Here is a 19,909-nt window from a genome sequence, read left to right as displayed (position 1 = left end):
GCGTAAGCTTTTTCAAAATAATTTTTCACCACTTTCCAATGGATTTGTATATAAACATTTTTATAAAGCATTATCACAGAAATGATAGGGAAGATGCATATGTTTATGTGCAGTGTTTTTCTGTTGTTCATACAGAAAATTAAGCAATGAATCAGGAAGTCTTGATTTCTATAAATATTTTTCTATGTGATGTGAATGCTTAAAGTATACTGTATGGTGATGAGTGGCTTTCTTTGTGTCACAGCCTTCACTGAGTTGTGAGAAAGGCAGGCACTGCTATTGAGTATTGACAAGGAAATAAATGCTCTAATGCATTTATTTTCACAAAGGTTTGTGAAAACTTTGGCCACCATCACTGTTGTATTTGCAGAAAGTATTCATTAAGATACCACTGCAAGTGCTCTGTGCATAGTCTAGTGACTCCCATCTGATAAAACTGGAGAATTGTTTCAACTGTAATCAACTTTGAGTGATTTCACCAATAGATGATTGAATAAAGTGGTTTTAAAGCAGATAATAATTGTTCTCTATGTGCTCCTCATCAACCCAAAACAACTGGCCTCTTTGCAGCATAAAGAAGGTATCAAGGTATTAAAATTCAAGTTGTCCCCATTTTAAAATGTTTTGCAGAATGTCTCCTTGCTCTGTGGCTAATAGCAAATAAAATTTGTTTTGAAATTTGTGGTACACTGGACCTTAAACATGCAGCCAGCAGGCCAAAGGCCCAGTGAATGCTTTTGAGTCCCTAGTAGTACTATATGAATGACCATACTTATCTTGAAAGTGCGGAGGATATGTACAATACTTCCCAGGGAATCAAGCCTTGCAGTAGTTAATATACAGTGCAGCGTGTTTCCTTAGCTCATGCTGTATTGAATCCATACAAAATGCTAGAGGAACTCAGCAGGCAGGCAGCAAGAGTACACAGTCGATGTTTTGGGCTGAGACCCTTCATCAGGACTGGAAATAAAGATGTGAAGTTAGAGCAAGAAGGTGGGGGAGGGGAGGAAGAGGTACAAGGTGGTAGGTGATAGATGAAACAGGGAGAGGGGTGGTGAAGTAAGGAGCTGGGAAGCTGATAGGTGAAAGAGACGAAGGGCTGGAGAAGGGGGAATCTGATAGGAGTGGGAAATGGGAATGCTGAAGAGGGAGTAATTACAAGCAGTTAGAGAAATCAGTGTTCATGCTGTCAGGTTGGAAGCTACCCAGACAACCTGAGTGAGCAACACCTTATATTCCATCTGGGTAGCCTCCAACCTGATGGCATGAACATTGATTTCTCAAACTACTGATAATAATTCCCCACACCCCTCACCCCTTCACCCCCTCACCATTCCCCACTCCCATTTCTCTCTCTCACCTTATCTCCTTCCCTGCCCATCACCTTCCTCTGGTGCTTCTCTTCCTTCCCTTTCTTCAATGGCCTTCTGTCCTCTCCTCTGAGATCCCCCTTCCTCCAGCCCTGTATCTCTTTCACCAATCAACTTCTCAGCTCTTTACCCTACCACCTCTCCTGGTTTCATCTATCACCTACCACCGTGCACCTCTTCCTCCCCTCTCCCAAACTTCTTGCTCTAACTTCACATCTTTATTTCCAGTCCTGATGAAGGGTCTTGGCCCAAAATGATGACTGTACAGTATACTCTTTTTCATAGACGCTGCCTGGCCTGCTGAGTTCCTCCAGCATTTTGTGTGTGTTGCTTGGATTTCCAGCATCTGCAAATTTTCTCGTCTCTATTGAATCCATCCTGGTTAGAAAGGACAGTCTGCAAATCTTACTTATTTCAAACCCTGGTAATTTTCACACCCTTCTTGTGCCTGTGCTGTGTTTGAAGTCATCATGCTCGAGTCAAAGCATCCAGTTTGTGAACTGCATGGATTAACTTGTTTACCTTTTGGTCATGACTAAGAACTTTCTTACATCTGTGTGAGCTCCAGCTTTCGTTTTGTTGTGCATTCTTCCCCACTTGATGTTTTGCTTATTGTTACAGTTTACATGTGTATGTTATTTGTGATCTGCATGGACTCTGTTCATTTTTTCTTCCCTCTGTAGCTTTGGTGTAAAGATTATTGAGAGTCAGTTGAATCCTCGCAGATCTGGCACTCTGACTAGGAAGCACACGTCCCCAACTGTACAGCCACCTCCCCCTCCCATTGAGGCTCTACCTGTAAGTGAGCAGCAGCAGTCAGGTGTGGGCCTTGGCCCTGACCCTTGTCCAGCTACTGTGTTGCCTCTTGCTGCTAGGGTGACAGAGCCTCACTTCCAGGAAACTGATGAAAACAGGTAAGAGACTGTAACTTACAAAGAATTATACAAATCTGGTACCTTCAACTCATCCGTTTTAAAAGACAATTCTCATTAAATAATCAGATAGATACTTAGGCAAAATTGAGAACCTATGCTTGCCCACAGCAGATGCAGTAAATAAGCACTATTTCTGAAAGAGCATACAAAATAGTTCAAAGTAGATTGATATCAAAATACATGCATGTACTATCCTGAAATTGATTTTCTTGTGGGCATTCAGAGTAAATTCAAAGGCATCCAATAGAACAAATGGAAAAACTGCACACGAGATAATCAAACAACCAATGTGCAAAAGGCAACAATTGTGCAAATACAAAACAAAATAATAATAAATAAATTAGCAATAAATATCGAGAACATGAGATGAAGAGTCCTTGAAAATGAGTCAGTGGGTTGTGGGAACAGTTCAGAATTGGAGTGAGTGAAGTTATCCCCTCTGGTTCAAGAGCCTGATGTTTAAGAGATAATAACTGTTCCTGACCTTGGTGGTGTGGGTCCTGGGGGTCCTTGATGTTGCTTTCCTGTGACAGTGCTCCTTGTAGATGTGCTCAGTGGTGGGGAGAATTTTGCCTGTGGTGGACTGAGCAGTGTCCACTACCTTTTGTAGGCTGTTCTGTTCAAGGGCACTTGTGTTTCCGAGGGATGTTATGATGCAACCAATAGTACACTCTGCACTGTACATTTATGGAAGTTTAATCTCCACAAACTTTTAAGAAAGTAGAGGCAATGCTATGCTTTCTTTGTAATGGCACTTGTGTACTGGGCCCAGGATCGATCCTCTGAAATGATAACACCAAGATATTTAAAGTTGCTGACCTTCTCCACCTCTGATCCCCTGATGAAGTCTGGCTCATAGACTTACAGTTTCCTCCTCCTGTAGTCAATAATCAGCTCTTTGGTCTTGCTGACATTGAGGGAGAGGTTGTTCTGGCACCATTCAATCAGATTTTCAATCGCCCTCCTATATGTTGCTTTGTCACCACCTTTAATTTGGCCAACAACATTGATGTCACTTAAATATGGCATTGGAGCCTCACACACTTTAGTATAAAGCGAGTAGATTAGGGGGCTAAGCACGCAGTTTTGTGGTGTACTTGTACTGATGGTAATTGTGGAGGAGATGTTGCCAAACTGAACTGACTGGGAGTCTGCAGTTGAGGAAGTTGAGGATCCTGATGTCAGAATACTGTTTCTGAATTTCAGTTCAGCATTCAACACTTATCTCACAGACCTTGGTGAACAAACTCCTTCTCCTCAGACTAAGTGCGCCACAGTGCAGCTGGGTGTTGGCTTCTTAACCAACAGACCTCAGATAAAAAAGATGTACACCCACTCCCCCCTCACCATCATCCACAACATGGGTGCCCCCCCCCCCACATTGTGGCAGTGAAAAAGGCCAATGGCAAAAAAGTTTATGTGGAAATTGGATGGGGAGTTGAAATGACCTGCTCATGATAAGCTCAGCATGGTCATTCAGACAATGTCCAGGTGCTCTGACAAATGGTCACCTTGTTTGTGCTTGGTCTCACTAATGTAGAGCCCACCACATTGAGGAGGCAAGGTTGGAAGGTGTGCAGGTAAATGTCTGCCTCATATGAATGGTGGTGAGGGGCGGATTGCAGGAGAAGTGCTAGGAACAGGGTGAGTGGGAAAGGAGTCACAGAGAGAGTAGTTGCTGTTGAAGGGAAGGGTGAGAAGATGTCATGTCTAACAGAAATGTCGAAGGATGATATACCAGTGAGATGAAAGGTAAAGACCAGAGGAACTTTTCTTTCTCTTCTGTCTGAATGGGTGCGAGGGTTGAAATCCATTATTGATGTGGGAGAAATGGAAGAGATTAGTGTGGGAGCTCCCATCAACTACAGCAGAAAAGAAACCATATTTTTGGGAAAAGAGCCACACTTCAGATGTACTAACATATACAGTGTAGCCCTTCATTGTGGCAATCTTGGGAATGGAAATTCACCCTCGTGGAATTCACAAATAGTTGCTAAAATAAGGATACACAATAAAAAATATTTCTTACAAATCTGAAGAAAAAAATTAACTAAAACAACAAAATGAAAAACAAATTTTTGTCAAGGCTTTGCATTCTGGAAAATTGCAATATGGACAGGTTTCTAGGAATGCAGCTCCTCTATAACATGGATGTATTGTACTGGACATCTTTCGTCTTCTCTCCCCAGTCCTGACATAGGTTTTTAACCTCCAAAATAGCGTATAACTTGTGCCTCCACAGATGCTGCTAAACCCACTGAGTTTCGTCATCAGCTGATCATTTGCTTTCAGTTCCAACATCTACTGTCTCTTGTTTCTCTCTGCTTCTTGTCTGATTTGTTTTAAATGTACTTCACTAAATTTAGTTTCAATTCCCAAGTCTTAATTTTAGATAAAGTAAACCGTATGTTTTTGTCACGTCCAACATCAAGGCTCTGTTTTGATTCCCCTCATTCTTTGAACTCTACAGAATACCCTGGAGCATTGGAGGATGACAGGTTACTTTATAAAGGTTCATAAAATTGACAGGGCATAAATAGTGTTTTTCCAAGAGTAGGGAAGTCATCAACTAGGAGGCAGATGTTTAAGATGTGAGAGGAAAGATTTAAAGGGGCAGGTCCATCCACACAAAGGGTAGCAGGTATATGGAAGAAGCCGCCAGGTGAAGTGCCAGAGGCGGATTCAATTACAGCATTCAAAAGACAAGAACAGTTTTTTTCCTCAACACAAAGTACACTGCAGATGCTGTGGTCAAAGCAACATGTACAACATGCTGGAGGAACTCAGCAGGTCGGGCAGCATCCGTGGAAACAAGCAGTCAACGTCTGCCACAACGGACAGGATTTCCTGGTTGCCACCCTCTTCAACTCTGCTTCACATTCCTATTCGGATATGTCCATACTTGGCCTCCTCTACTGCCATGATGAGGCCAAACTCAGGTTGGAGGAGCAACACCTCATATACCGACTGGGTAGTCTCCAGCCCCTTGGCATGAACATGGAATTCTCCAACTTCCGGTAATTCCCTCCCCCTCTCTTCCCTCATCCCAGTTTCACTCTGCCTCCTCCTCCAGCTGCCTATCACCTCTCTCATGATTCCGCCTTCTACTACCCATAGTGCTTTCCCCTTGCATTCCTTCTTCACCTTTCCTGCCTATCCCCTCCCTGCTTCCCCTTGACCTTTCCTCTGATTGGTTTTTCACCTGGCACCTACCAGCCTTCTCCTTCCCACCCTCCCCCCACCTTCTTTAATGGGCCCCTGCCCCCTCCCTCTTCAGTCCCGACGAAGGGTCTCAGCCCGAAACGTTGACTGCTTGTTTCCACGGCTATTGCCCAACCTGCTGAGTTCCTCCTGCGTGTTGTACAGCTTTTTCCTCAGTGGTTTGATCGAGGCACAACTGTGCAAGCACGTGGACATCGGCGAGTTAGACCAGCGGGAAGGATGTAAAAGAAGACAGCTTTATAGAGCAGGCAATAGAGTAGGAGGGCTTTGGTTCAACGGGGCTTTGACGATAATTGTTCGAGGCGAGGTAAGCTACTGGTGAGGAATAGGAAGTATGTCTGTAAGGCCAGTGTTCTCTACTGGGTGTCAGATGTGGGAAAACTGGGAGACTCCCAGCCTCCCAGATGGGCACATCTGTTCCAGGTGCGTTGAGCTGCAGCTCCTTAAGGACAGTGTTAGGGAACTGGTCAGGGAAAGTGAGGGGGTGATCAGAGAGAAGCTGTAGGCAAGTTGTCACACCAGGGCCTCAGGAGACAGATAAGTGAGTAAACAGTCAGGAAGGGCAAGAGTCAGATACTAGGGAGTACCTCTGCGGCTGTCCCACTTAACAATAAGTGCTCCTGTTTGAGTACTGTTAGGGGGATGACCTACCTGGGGGAAGCAACAGTGGTCACGCCTCTGGCACAGAGCGTGGCCCTGTGGCTCAGAAGCGTAGGGAAAGAAAGAGGATGGCAGCACTGATTGGGGACTCTAAAGTTAGGGGGTCAGACGAGCGATTCTGTAGATGCTGGAAGGAAATGTGAACGGTAGTTTGCCTCCCAAGTGCCAGGCTCTGGGATGTTTCTGATCGCATCCACAATATCCTGAAGTGGGAAGGTGAACAGCCAGAGGTCCTGGTACATATTGGTACCAACAACATAGGTAGGAAAAGGAAGCAGGTCCTGAAAACAGACCACAGGGAGTTAGGGAAGAAGCTGAGCAGCAGGACCTCAAAGGTAGTAATCTCGAGATTACTGTCTGTGCCACACGACTGTGAGTATAGGAATATAGTAAGGTGGAGGGTAATTACGTGGCTGAGGGATTGGAGCAGGAGACAGGGATTCAGATTTCTGGATCATTGGGACCTGTTTCGAGGCAGGCATGACAAAAAAGGAAGGATTGCAATTGAATCCAAGGGGTCCATTATCCTGGCAGGGAGGTTTGCTAAGGCTATTGGGGAGAGTTTAAACTAGAATTGCTGGGGGGTGGGGGGGGGGAACCGAACTGAAGAGACAGAGGAAGGGTCGGTTGGCTCACAAATGGGGAAAGCTTGTAGGCTGTGTGAGAGGGAGAATAGGCAGGTGTTAGAGAAGGGATGCACTCAGACTGATGGTTTGAGATGTGTCTTTTAATGCAAAAAGCATCATGTACAGAGCAGATGTGCTATGATGTTGTGGCCATTACAGAGACTTGGATGGCTCAGGGCAGGAATGGTTACTTACAGTGCCAGGCTTTAGATGTTTCAGAAAGGACAGGGAGGGAGGTAAAAGAGGTGGGGTGTGGCACTGCTGATCAGACATAGTATCATGGCTGTAGAAAAGGAGGAAGTCATGGGGGGATTGTCTACTGAGTCTCTGGGTGGAAGTTAGAAACAGGAAGGGGTCAATAACTCTACTTGGTGTTTTTTATAGACCACCCAATAGTAATAGGGACAGCGAGGAGCCAATAGGGAGACAGATTCTAGAAAGGTCTAATCATAACAGGGACATTGTGGTGGGAGATTTTAATTTCCCAAATATTGATTGGCAACTTCCCCGAGCAAGGGGTTTAGATGGAGCAGAGTTTGTTAGGTGTGTTCAGGAAGGCTTCCTGACACAATATGTAGATTAGCCTACAAGAGGAGAGGCTGTACTTGATCCGGTATTGGGAAATGAACCTGTTCAAGTGTCAGATATCTCAGTGGGAGAGCATTTTGGAGATAGTGGTCACAGTTCTATCTCCTTGACCATAGCATTGGAGAGGGATAGGATCAGACAAGTTAGGAAAGTGTTTAATTGGACTAAGGGAAAATATGAAGCTGTCAGGCAGGAACTTGGAAGCATAAATTGGAAACAGATGTTCTCAGAATAGTGTACGGCAAAAATGTGGCAAATGTTCGGGGGATATTTGCATGGAGTTCTGCATAGGTATGTTCCAATGAGACAGGGAAAGGATGGTAGGGTAAAGGAACCATGGTGTACAAAGGCTGTTGAAAATCTAGTCAAGAAGAAAAGAAAAGCTTACAAATGGTTCAAAAAAACAGGTAATGATAGAGATCTAGAAAATTATAAGGATAGCAGGAAGAAGTTTTAAGAATGAAATTAGGAGAGCCAGAAGGGACCGGACGAGATATACCCCAGTCTACTGTGGAAGGCTAGGGAGCTGATTGCTGATCCTCTGGCAATGATCTTTGCATCATCAATGGGGACGGGAGAGGTTCAGGAGGATTGGAGGGTTGTAGATGTTGTTCCCTTATTCAAGAAAGGGAGTAGAGATAGCCCATGAAATTATAGACCAGTGAGTCTTACTTTAGTGGTTGGTAAGTTGATGGAGAAGATCCTGAGAGGCAGGATTTATGAACATTTGGAGAGGTATAATATGATTAGGAATAGTCAGCATGGCTTTGTCAATGGCAGGTCGTGCCTTACCAGCCTGATTGAATTTTTTGAGGATGTGACTAAACACATTGATGAAGGAAGAACAGAAGATGTAATGTATATGGATTTCGGCAAGGCATTTGATAAGGTACACCATGCAAGGCTTATTGAGAAAGTAAGGAGGCATGGGATCCAAGGGGATCCAGAATTGGCTTGCCCACAGAAGGCAAAGAATAGTTGTAGATGGGTCATATTCTGCATGGAGGTTGGTGACCCGTGGTGTGCCTCAGGGATCTGTTCTGGGACCCCTTCTCTTCGTGATTTTTATAAATGACCTGGATGAGTAAGTGATGGGATGGGCTAGTAAATTTGCTGATGACACAAAGGTTGGGGGTGTTGTGGATAATGTGGAGGGCTGTCAGAGGTTACAACGGGGCATCGATCAGATGCAAAACTGGGTTGAGGAGTGGCAGATGGCGTTCAACCCAGTTAAGTGTGAGGTGGTTCATTTTGGTAGGTCAAATATGATGATAGAATATCGTATTAATGGTAAGACTCTTGGCAGTGTGGAGGATCAGCGGGATCTTGGGGTCTGAGTCCATAGGACACTCAAAGCTGCTGCGCAGGTTGACTTTGTGGTTAAGAAGGCATACGGTGCATTGGCCTTCATCAACCGTGGATTGAGTTTAAGAGCCGAGAGGTAATATTATATAGGACCCTGGTCAGATTCCACTTGGAGTACTGTGCTCAGTTCTCGTCACCTCACTAAAGGAAGGATGTGGAAACTATAGAAAGGGTGCAGAGGAGATTTACCTGGATTGGGGAGCATGCATTGAGAATAGGTTGAGTGAACTTTGCCTTTTCTGCTTGGAGCGATGGAGGATGAGAGGTGACCTGATAGAGGTGTATAAGATGATGAGAGGCATTGATGATGTGGATAGTCTGAAGCTTTTTCCCAGGGCTGAAATGGTTAATATGCGAGGACACAGTTTTAAGGTATAGAGGAGATGTCGGGTAAGTTTTTTACGCAGAGAGTGGTAAGTGTCTGGAATAAATGGGCTGCCGGCAACAGTGGTGGAGGCAGATATGACAGGGTCTTTTAAGAGACTCCTGGATTGGTACATGGAGCTTATAAAAATAGAGGGCTATGGGTAACCCTAGGTAATTTCTAAAATAAGTACATGTTCAGCACAGCATTGTGGGCCGAAAGGCCTGTATTGTGCTGTAGGTTTTGTATGTTTCTAATACAAGTAATTCTGCAGAGGCTGGAAATTTAGCAGGTCGGGCACCATCAATGAAGAGGAATAAAGAGCTGGTGTTTTGGACCAAGATCCTTCATTAGGGGTGTTCATCTGGTCCTGAAGAAGGGTTTTCCCCTGGAGTGTTGATTTTTTTCCTCTCTATAGATCCAGCATTTTGTGTGTATTCAAAAAATGTGGCATCTTGGTAGAAAAATGTAGGCCAGTGGTACGTCTATGAATTTCAATTCTCATGGCAAAGCTGCCGTTTCTGAGCTCATTCTGTTGAATTATTTCCCCTATGGCAGGTGCTTCTTTTCAGAGATATGTTGAATTGTCCAGATTATTGTTTTTAATTGTGGTTTTCCTTGTAGTTTTAACTGTCTTTACACTTGCAAAGTATGTTTGAAAAGTCATCTGTTTGGCTGTAGATGTTTAGTAATGTATATTTGGTACTATACTGTAGTTTTTGTTTACAATCTTGAAGTATAATTCAGTCAGTATCTGCTAAACTACAAACTGGCCCAGATCAATTTTCAGTTTGGAAACAAACCCTGTGTGCTCAGATTCATTTGTTGCAGCCACAGTTTTAGCCTGACAACAGTTCTAGCTGGTCTCACGGCTTACAACCAGTCAGTTACTGCCAGGTACAACCAGTTACAGATCCTTTGTTGCTTCTTTGTTTTGTATGCTGGTTCAGGCTGACTCTGTCTGACCTGTACTATGATAATCTAATAAAACAGCTCAAGACATAAGGTTTGTCTAGAGAGGCATAGATAGGGTGGATAGTCAGTACCTGTTTCCCAGGGCACCAATAGGAAACACCAGAGGGCATATGTACAAAATTAAGGGAGGGAAGTTTAGGGGAGACATCAGGGGTAAGTTTTTTTACACAGAGGGTTGTGAGTGCCTGGAACTACTTGCCAGGGATAGTGGTGGAGGCTAAAACAGGGGTATTTGAGAGCCTCTTGGACAAGCACATGGATGAAAGAAAAATAGAGGGTTATGGGGTAGTGTGGGTTTAGTACTTTTTTTAGGGATTATATGGGTCGGCACAACATGGAGGGCTGAAGGGCCTGTAGTGTGCTGTAGTGTTCTGTGGTTCTATGGTTTGCATCTCATTCTTTCAAAGAACCTTTTGGATTGCATCATCTCCAGATCCAATAGGTAAGGTGATCAAACCTGTGCACAGTACTCATTCTCTCACCAAGGCTTTATGCAATTTCTCTTCCTTCCTCCTCTCTGGTAATAACATACAGCTTGTCCTTCTGATTGCTTGCTGCACCTACACGTTGGTCTTCAGTAACTTTTGTACAAACAGATCCAGGTCCCTTCAGCCACCAGTACTACCCAGTCTCTCACCATTTAACAATATGCAGCATTTCAAACACTGTTCTGCATTGTGCAGTAGGATTGCCCTATTCTCACTTACTGACTTAGCTTGTTCATCTTCCCCTGAAGCTTCTATATGTTTCATATTTACATCCTCTCTAGTGTTGATAGCATGCTTAAAAATATTTCATCCCCTCAGCCAAATTGTTGATAAAGAGAATGAAATGATTGAGACACAGGCACTGATCCTAGTACTACTCTACTAATTATAGGCTGAGAGAGCGCCATCTGTTCAGTCACATTCTTTTCTGTTTAATAATGATTCTCAATCCATTAACCCCAATCCATGTTAACCTTATTGACCAACCTTCTGTTTGGGGGGCCTTTTCAAAAACTTTCTACTATGATTCCTCCTTATTCTACTAGTCACACCCTCAAAGTTGTCCAGTGCATCAGCCATACAGGATTTGTTTGAACACTAACTTAAAACTCCAAAACCCTGAAATTTCTTTCAAAGTATTCTGTTATTGTTTTAGCTTCCAGCATTTCTCCTATCACTGATTTAAGCAGGTTGGTAGTTCTGAGTTTTCTGTTGCCCTCCTTTTTCAATGATGAGGTCACATATGCAACCACCCAATTCACAGGAATAGTTCTGGTATTTATAGAATTCAGGAAGATAACTAGAGCTTGCACAAAATTTAGACCAGGGGTGGCCAACCAATGGCGCATGATTAGAAGTGGTGCATTGCACACCAGTGATGATAATAAGCCTACACATGCAAAATGTATTAACTGAAAACCGATTTGAAGAAAAAATTCAAGTAGCTTAGAGTTAGAAATGGGTTTTACTGAAAATAAATCTAAAACTTAGTAATTATTTTTAGCGATTTTATTATTTTGTGCAAATCTTTTGGCGAATGTTATCTTCTTTCACATTAATCTGTTTTCAAGTTAAAAAAATGTTCAATGAGTCAAACTAGGAAAGAAGGGCTTTGTTCTGCAGTAGTTCCATAACTGTTCAATACACTTGTTTGATCCTGAGGCGCCAGGCGTCTACACCAGCGATGCGTCGTAGGTTTTTGCCAGTCAGTTTATAATTGATACTCGTGCACTACGGAGTTGTGCTTTGTTCGTCCTTTGTGAACATTTGCAGCTTTGTACTTTTTCGAAAGTTAAGCCTTGTTTTTACGTTCAGTTACCCATCACAGTGCAAAAGAAAATGAGCACATTCTCAATGAATCCTTGATTGTCAAAATTATCCAGCTATTATCCAGCTATTTTTATGTGCCTTTTATTATATTTCTAAGTAATTGTTAAATTTTCTACCATTTTTTATTCCCTATTATAAATTTTCCTGTCACTATCTGTGAGGAAATCCCCACTTGACTTTGTCAGTTCTATTTCTCTTTGTTGTGTCTAGATCTTGCATTGTGCTGTTTTTAAATTTACTTTTGTTCCATTTTTTCTTTTGCCTTTGTTGAGTTCCAAGTACCGTATACTACATGAATTATAAAGAACCCTTGAAATTAAGTCTGTAGATTGTAGAATCAGTTCAGAGTAGCTTTGAATGAAGTTACCCAACCTGATGGTTTCCTGAACCTGGTGGTGTGGGGCATAAGGCTTCTGTATCTTCTGCCCAATGGTAGTAGTGAGAGGAGTTGTAACGTTCTCCCAATCTTAAGGCCCACTGCTGATATTGGCAGCTTTACAAACTTCCTGATTTCATGCTACCTTTAATTTCTTTCGTCATTCACAGATGACTGACTTCCTTTTGGGTTTTGGCACCTTAAACAAATATACTTTTATTGAAACTTATGTATTCTTGCTTTTAGATACTATGCATTGGTGTCTACTCAAAGTTCAAAGTAAAATTTATTATCAAAGTAAGTATATGTCACCATATACTACTTTGAGATTTATTTTCTTACAGGTATTCATAGTAGAACAGAGAAATACAATAGAAACAATGAAAGCTGCACACAAAGACTGATAACCAATGTGCTAAAGAAAACAAACTATGCAAATAAGTAAATAAATAATACTGAAGAATCCTTGACAGTGAGTCCATAGGTTGTGTCCATAGGCTGTGTCCACCACTTTGTGTAGGCTTTTCCATTAATGGCATTGGTATTTCTATACCAGGCTGTGATGTCACCAGTCAGGATTCTCTTTACTGTGTACTTATAGAAGTTTGTCATTATTTCAGATGACATGGCATGACTCGGTGCTTTGTCGTGCTTTCCTTGTGATGGAGCTTAGGTGCTGGTCTTCTGATAAGATAACACCAAAAAACTTAAAGTTACTGATCCTCTCCACCTCCAATCCCCTAACGATAATTGGCTCATGGATCTTCGTTTTTTTCCCTCCTGTAGTCAATAATCAGCTCCTTGATTTTGTTGATGTTGATTGAAATGTTGCTGTTGTGGCACCACCTATTTTCCCTATTAGTCACAAACAACTCACCTGTGAAACCTTCATAGTTTCACACTGAATGATGTCACTTTCAAGCCAAATATAAAATTTTATAATGGTCAGGATCTCCCAAAGCTTGAAAATCAATCTTTCTCATTGCACAAAATTATATACAAAATACCCTGACTGACTTTCCACATTTAATAGCATTTTATTTCTTGCCTGTCCTTCCTAAATGTTGCTACCCTGGTGTATTTGGTGCCCAGCTTGATAACCTCCAGCACTATTTCTGTAATCGAATTGAGATCTCAAGCATTAACTGCTGTGATTATTCAGATCAGATAAGCTAAAACAAATGTTTGGCTGATGCATAATTACCCCACACTCAACCAGTGTTGAGCAACAGGATTATTGAAGGAGTGTTTCAGTTTAAAGTCCTGTGTTCTATATTAAGGCGTGTTTTCTGATGAATTGTTAGTGACTGGACACCTGGTTTATGTAGTTACAGGATTTCTGTTTTCTGAGCTGCATACAAGAAATTTATAAGAACTTTTTAAGCAGTTAAAAGTCACCTGAATGCGAATTTATGAGGAATGTTTAATAGGAGCCACAAGATTGATTTCTCCTGTTTTAAACTTTAAATGTTTTGATGCATGTGTATTTGGTGTGATATGTGTTTTCCTGGAGGGGTCCAGGCTGAATGCAGGAAATTGGGTCTAGATGGATGGGCGGTGTGCTTGGCACTGTGTTGAAGAGCCTCTATCCACGCTTTCTACACTGTTCCAGTCCTTGCTGAATTCTGCATTCTACACTCGGTTCCAGTTCTTGCTGAATTCTGCATTCTGCACTCTGTTCCAGTTCTTGCTGAAGTCTGTACTCTAAACTCTGTTCCAGTTCTTGCTGAATTCTGCAGTCTACACGCTGTTCCAGTTCTTGCTGAATTCTGCATTCCAAGCTCTGTTCCAGTTCTTGCTGAAGTCTGCATTCCAACTGTGTTCCAGTTCTTGCTGAAGTCTGCATTCTAAACTTTGTTCCAGTTCTTGCTGAATTCTGCATTCTATACTCTATTCCAGTTCTTGCTGAATTCTGCATTCTACACAGTTCCAGTTCTTGCTGAATTCTGCATTCTACACTGTTCCAGTTCTTGCTGAATTCTGCATTTTGCACTCTGTTCCGGTTCTTGCTGAAGTCTGCATTCTACACTGTTCCAGTTTTTGCTGAATTCTGCATTCTATACTCTGTTGCAGTTCTTGCTGAATTCTGCATTCAAAACTCTGTTCCAGTTCTTGCTGAATTCTGCATTCTAAACTCTGTTCCAGTTCTCGCTGAAGTCTGCATTCTAAGCTCTGTTCCAGTTCTTGCTAATTCTGCATTCTATGCTGTTCCGGTTCTTGCTGAATTCTGCATTCTACACTCTGTTCCAGTTCTTGCTGAAGTCTGCATTCTAAGCTCTGTTCCAGTTCTTGCTGAATTCTGCATTCTACACTCTGTTCCAGTTCTTGCTAATTCTGCATTCTAAACTCTGTTCCAGTTCTTGCTGAAGTCTGCATTCCAAGCTCTGTTCCAGTTCTTGCTGAAGTCTGAATTCTATACTCTGTTCCAGTTCTTGCTGAATTCTGCATTCTACACTTGGTTCCAGTTCTTACTGAGTTCTGCATTCTAAACTCTGTTCCAGTTCTTGCTGAAGTCTGCATTCTAAGCTCTGTTCCAGTTCTTGCTGAATTCTGCATTCTACACTTGGTTCCAGTTCTTGCTGAGTTCTGCATTCTAAACTCTGTTCAGGTTCTTGCTGAAGTCTGCATTCTAAGCTCTGTTCCAGTTCTTGCTGAATTCTGCATTCTATACTCTGTTCCAGTTCTTGCTGAATTCTGCATTCTACAGTCGGTTCCAGTTCTTGCTGAGTTCTGCATTCTAAGCTCTGTTCCAGTTCTTGCTGAATTCTGCATTCTACACTTAGTTCCAGTTCTTGCTGAGTTCTGCATTCCAAGCTCTGCTCCAGTTCTTGCTGAAGTCTGCATTCCAAGCTCTGTTCCAGTTCTTGCTGATGTCTGCATTCTAAACTCTGTTCCAGTTCTTGCTGAATTCTGCATTCTACACTCTGTTCCAGTTCTTGCTGAAGTCTGAATTCTAAACTCTGTTCCCGTTCTTGCTGAATTCTGCATTCTATACTCTGTTCGCGTTCTTGCTGAATTCTGCATTCTGCACTGTTCCAGTTTTTGCTGAATTCTGTATTCTAAACTCTGTTCCGGTTCTTGCTAATTCTGCATTCTGTGCTGTTCCGGTTCTTGCTGAATTCTGCATTCTAAACTCTGTTCCAATTCTTGCTAATTCTGCATTCTAAACTCTGTTCCGGTTCTTGCTGAATTCTGCATTCTAAACTCTGTTCCAATTCTTGCTGAATTCTGCATTCTACACTCTGTTCCAGTTCTTGCTGAATCCTGCATTCTAAACTCTGTTCCAGTTCTCGCTGAAGTCTGCATTCTAAGCTCTGTTCCAGTTCTTGCTAATTCTGCATTTTATGCTGTTCCGGTTCTTGCTGAATCCTGCATTCTAAACTCTGTTCCAGTTCTCGCTGAAGTCTGCATTCTAAGCTCTGTTCCAGTTCTTGCTAATTCTGCATTTTATGCTGTTCCGGTTCTTGCTGAATTCTGCATTCTACACTCTGTTCCAGTTCTTGCTGAGTTCTGCATTTTAAACTCTGTTCCAGTTCTTGCTGAATTCATCATTCTACACTGTTCCAGTTCTTGCTGAATTCTGCATTCTAAACTCTGTTCCAGTTCTTGCTGAATTCTGCATTCTACACTCTGTTCCAGTTCTTGCTGAAGTCTGAATTCTAAACTCTGTTCCAGTTCTTGCTGAATTCTGCATTCTATACTCTGTTCCAGTTGTTGCTGAATTCTGCATTCTAAGCTCTGTTCCAGTTCTTGCTGAGTTCTGCATTTTAAACTCTGTTCCAGTTCTTGCTGAATTCATCATTCTACACTGTTCCAGTTCTTGCTGAATTCTGCATTCTAAACTCTGTTCCAATTCTTGCTGAATTCTGCATTCTACACTCTGTTCCAATTCTTGCTGAATTCTGCATTCTACACTCTGTTCCAGTTCTTGCTGAAGTCTGAATTCTAAACTCTGTTCCAGTTCTTGCTGAATTCTGCATTCTATACTCTGTTCCAGTTCTTGCTGAATTCTGCATTCTACACTCTGTTCCAGTTCTTGCTGATGTTTGAATTCTAAACTCTGTTCCAGTTCTTGCTGGAGTCTGCATTCCAAGCTCTGTTGCAGTTCTTGCTGAAGTCTGCATTTTAAACTCTGTTCCAGTTCTTGCTGAATTCATCATTCTACACTGTTCCAGTTCTTGCTGAATTCTGCATTCTAAACTCTGTTCCAGTTCTTGCTGAATTCTGCATTCTACATTGTTCCAGTTCTTGCTGAATTCTGCATTCTAAACTCTGTTCCAGTTCTTGCTGAATTCTGCATTCCAAGCTCTGTTCCAGTTCTTGCTGAATTCTGCATTCTAAACTCTGTTCCAGTTCTTGCTGCAGTCTGCATTCCAAGCTCTGTTCCAGTTCTTGCTGAAGTCTGCATTCTAAACTCTGTTCCAGTTCTTGCTGAATTCTGCATTCTGCACTCTGTTCCGGGTCTTGCTGAATTCTGCATTCTGCACTGTTCCAGTTCTTGCAGAATTCTGCATTCTGCACTGTTCCAGTTCTTGCTGAATTCTGCATTCTACACTGTTCCAGTTCTTGCTGAATTCTGCATTCTATCCTCTGTTCCAGTTCTTGCTGAATTCTGCATTCTAAACTCTGTTCCAGTTCTTGCTGAATTCAGCATTCTAACCTGTTGCAGCTCTAGCTGAATTTTGCTTTCTACACTCTGTTCCGGTTTTTGCTGAATTCTGCATTCTAAACTCTGTTCCAGTTTTTGCTAATTCTGCATTCTGTGCTGTTCGGGTTCTTGTTGAATTCTGCATTCTAAACTTTGTTCCAGTTCTTGCTGAATTCTGCATTCTACACTCTGTTCCAGTTCTTGCTGAATTCTGCACTCTAAACTCTGTTCCAGTTCTTGCTAATTCTGCGTTTTGTGCTGTTTGGGTTCTTGTTGAATTCTGCATTCTAAACTTTGTTCCAGTTCTTGCTGAATTCTGCATTCTACACTCTGTTCCAGTTCTTGCTGAATTCTGCATTCTAAACTCTGTTCAAGTTCTTGCTGAATTCAGCATTCTAACCTGTTGCAGCTCTAGCTGAATTTTGCTTTCTACACTCTGTTCCGGTTTTTGCTGAATTCTGCATTCTAAACTCTGTTCCAGTTTTTGCTAATTCTGCATTCTGTGCTGTTCGGGTTCTTGTTGAATTCTGCATTCTAAACTTTGTTCCAGTTCTTGCTGAATTCTGCATTCTACACTCTGTTCCAGTTCTTGCTGAATTCTGCATTCTAAACTCTGTTCCAGTTCTTGCTAATTCTGCGTTTTGTGCTGTTTGGGTTCTTGTTGAATTCTGCATTCTAAACTTTGTTCCAGTTCTTGCTGAATTCTGCATTCTACACTCTGTTCCAGTTCTTGCTGAATTCTGCATTCTAAACTCTGTTCAAGTTCTTGCTAATTCTGCATTCTATGCTGTTCCGGTTCTTGCTGAAGACTGCATTCTACGCACACACAAAATGCTGGTGGAACGTATTTATAAATGCAGGCCAGGCAGCATTTATAGGGAGAAGCACTGTTGACGTTTTGGGCCGAGACCCTTCATCAGGACTAACTGAAAGAGAAGATAGTAAGAGATTTGAAAATAGGAGGGGGAGGGGGAAATGCGAAATGATAGAAGACCAGAGGGGGTGGGGTGAAGCCAAGAGCCGGAAAGGTGATTGGCAAAAGTGATACAGAGTTGGAGAAGGGAAAGGATCATGGGACGGGAGGCCTCAGGAGAAAGAAAGGGGGAACGGAGCACCAGAGGGAGATGGAGAACAGGCAGGGAGATGGGCAGAAAGAGAGGGGAGAAAAGGAGGGGGGGAAACTAAATATATCAGGGATGGGGTAAGCAGGGGAGGAGGGGCATTAACAGAAGTCGGTGAAGTCAATGTTCATGCCATCAGGTTGAAGGCTACCCAGCCGGTATATAAGGTGTTGCTCCTCCAACCTGAGTGTGGCTTCATCTTGATAGTAGAGGAGGCCATAGATAGACATATCAGAATGGGAATGGGACGTGGAATTAAAATGTATGGCCACTGGGAGATCCTTCTTTCTCTGCCCTTACTCTGCGTGTTCTCCATTTTCCACTGGTGCTCCCCTCCCCCTCAGCAAATTCCGCGTACGCCATGACGCTGAACTCTTCTTCCGCCGGCTCCATCTCCGAGCTTACTTCTTTAGCCAGGACTCTCCTACCCCCACTGATGACCCCTTCTCCCATCTTCAACCCTCCTGCTCTTCATGGATACCCCGCTCTGGATCTCTTTATTGCTAATTGCCGACAAGACATCAACCGTCTCGACTTCACCACACCATGTTCCAATTCCAACCTCTGTCCTTCTGAACACTCTGCTCTCCGCTCCCTCCGCACCAATCTCAACCTCACTATGAAACCCGCTGATTAGGGGGGAGCTGTAGTAGTCTGGAGTAATGACCTCTACCTGGCCGAGGCACAGCGACAACTCTCTGATACCTTCTCTTATTTACCCCTTGATCATGACCCCAATATGGAGCATCAGGCCACTGTCTCCTATGCCATCACCAACCTTATCAGCTCTGGGGATCTCCTATCCACTGACACCAACCTCATAGTTCCCACACCCCGCACTGTAGAATGTAGTTCTTGCTGAATTCTGCATTCTACATTGTTCCAGTTCTTGCTGAATTCTGCATTCTACACTGTCCTAGTTCTTGCTGAACTCTGTATTCTACACTCGGTTCCAGCTCTCGCTGAATTCTGCATTCTACACTCTGTTCCAGTTCTTGCTGAAGAAAATACAATTGACTTGGATGCTCAATAGTCAGCATGGAATCTTTGATGCTATTTATTTCTTCAGTTCCATACAATGTGTGGGGCAACATTGAAACAAGGATCTTCTGCTGTAGAGTTTGTTGATGTTGGTGATAAGCAGGAAAGGATTTGAAGGTTTCGTTTTACTTTGTAGAGTGGATTTCATTTGTTACTGGCACACAATATAGTAAGTATTTTCAAGATACTTCAACTCACTATTTTTGATACTAAGTTTTTTAAAATCTTTTTCCACCTTTGCAAAACACCAAGATTATTTTTGACCAAAACTGTTCTGAGAGCCACTATGTCTCCACCATCCTGGCCAGTTTGTAGAGATGTAAATTGTATAACTGGATGAAATGTTCCCTTGGTGAAATCTATTCATGTCCTGATGCTATCTTGTGAATAACTTGTACGTTTTTCAGTCTTTCAAAGTCCAAAGACCCTGCTGCCACTTTGCCACTTTCAAGAAATGGTGGTGGCGGAGCCAGTGTTGTACAGAGTCCATCGCAACCATCTGGCACAGGACTCAGTCAGCTCACTGCTGTGCCAGGGCCGGTTACAACTGGCCCCAGCCCACATATAACCAGAAGAGGTAAGTTCTCTACAAATTTTAGTTTCGATAGTTGAATTGCATCTAGAATTAGAGTCGGAGCATAATGTAGCTTTGAATTGGGGAAATATGAAAGTTGTTTTTTAAGGATATCCCTGTTGTAGAGTGAAATATTTCTGCAGCATCTCCAGTTGCTGAAGGTGATCAACTCTAGATAAACATACGAGGAAGAATTGATAGTATTTCAAAGGAGATGTCATCCACTC

At 42.6% G+C, this 19,909-nt stretch overlaps 1 protein-coding gene across 4 annotated transcripts in view; it reads left to right on the top strand.

Annotated features, from left to right (window-relative positions):
* Positions 1 to 19,909, top strand: part of LOC140735696 (rho GTPase-activating protein 17-like) — a 192,805-nt gene that overhangs the window by 157,826 nt on the left and 15,070 nt on the right. For 2 of the 4 annotated variants that reach the window (XM_073061072.1, XM_073061074.1), the window contains exons 17-19: positions 571 to 588; positions 2,054 to 2,284; positions 19,516 to 19,685. In XM_073061072.1, coding sequence (XP_072917173.1) covers positions 571 to 588; positions 2,054 to 2,284; positions 19,516 to 19,685 — 419 coding nt within the window. The remainder of the gene's footprint in view (positions 1 to 570; positions 589 to 2,053; positions 2,285 to 19,515; positions 19,686 to 19,909) is intronic. The other 2 variants (XM_073061073.1, XM_073061075.1) reach the window with 2 other exon arrangements.

The sequence above is a fragment of the Hemitrygon akajei genome, chromosome 11 (assembly GCF_048418815.1).
Source record: "Hemitrygon akajei chromosome 11, sHemAka1.3, whole genome shotgun sequence".
NCBI lineage: Eukaryota > Metazoa > Chordata > Chondrichthyes > Myliobatiformes > Dasyatidae > Hemitrygon > Hemitrygon akajei.
The sequence above is the reverse complement of the archived record's forward strand: the minus strand, read 5'-3'. Positions and strand labels throughout refer to the sequence as shown.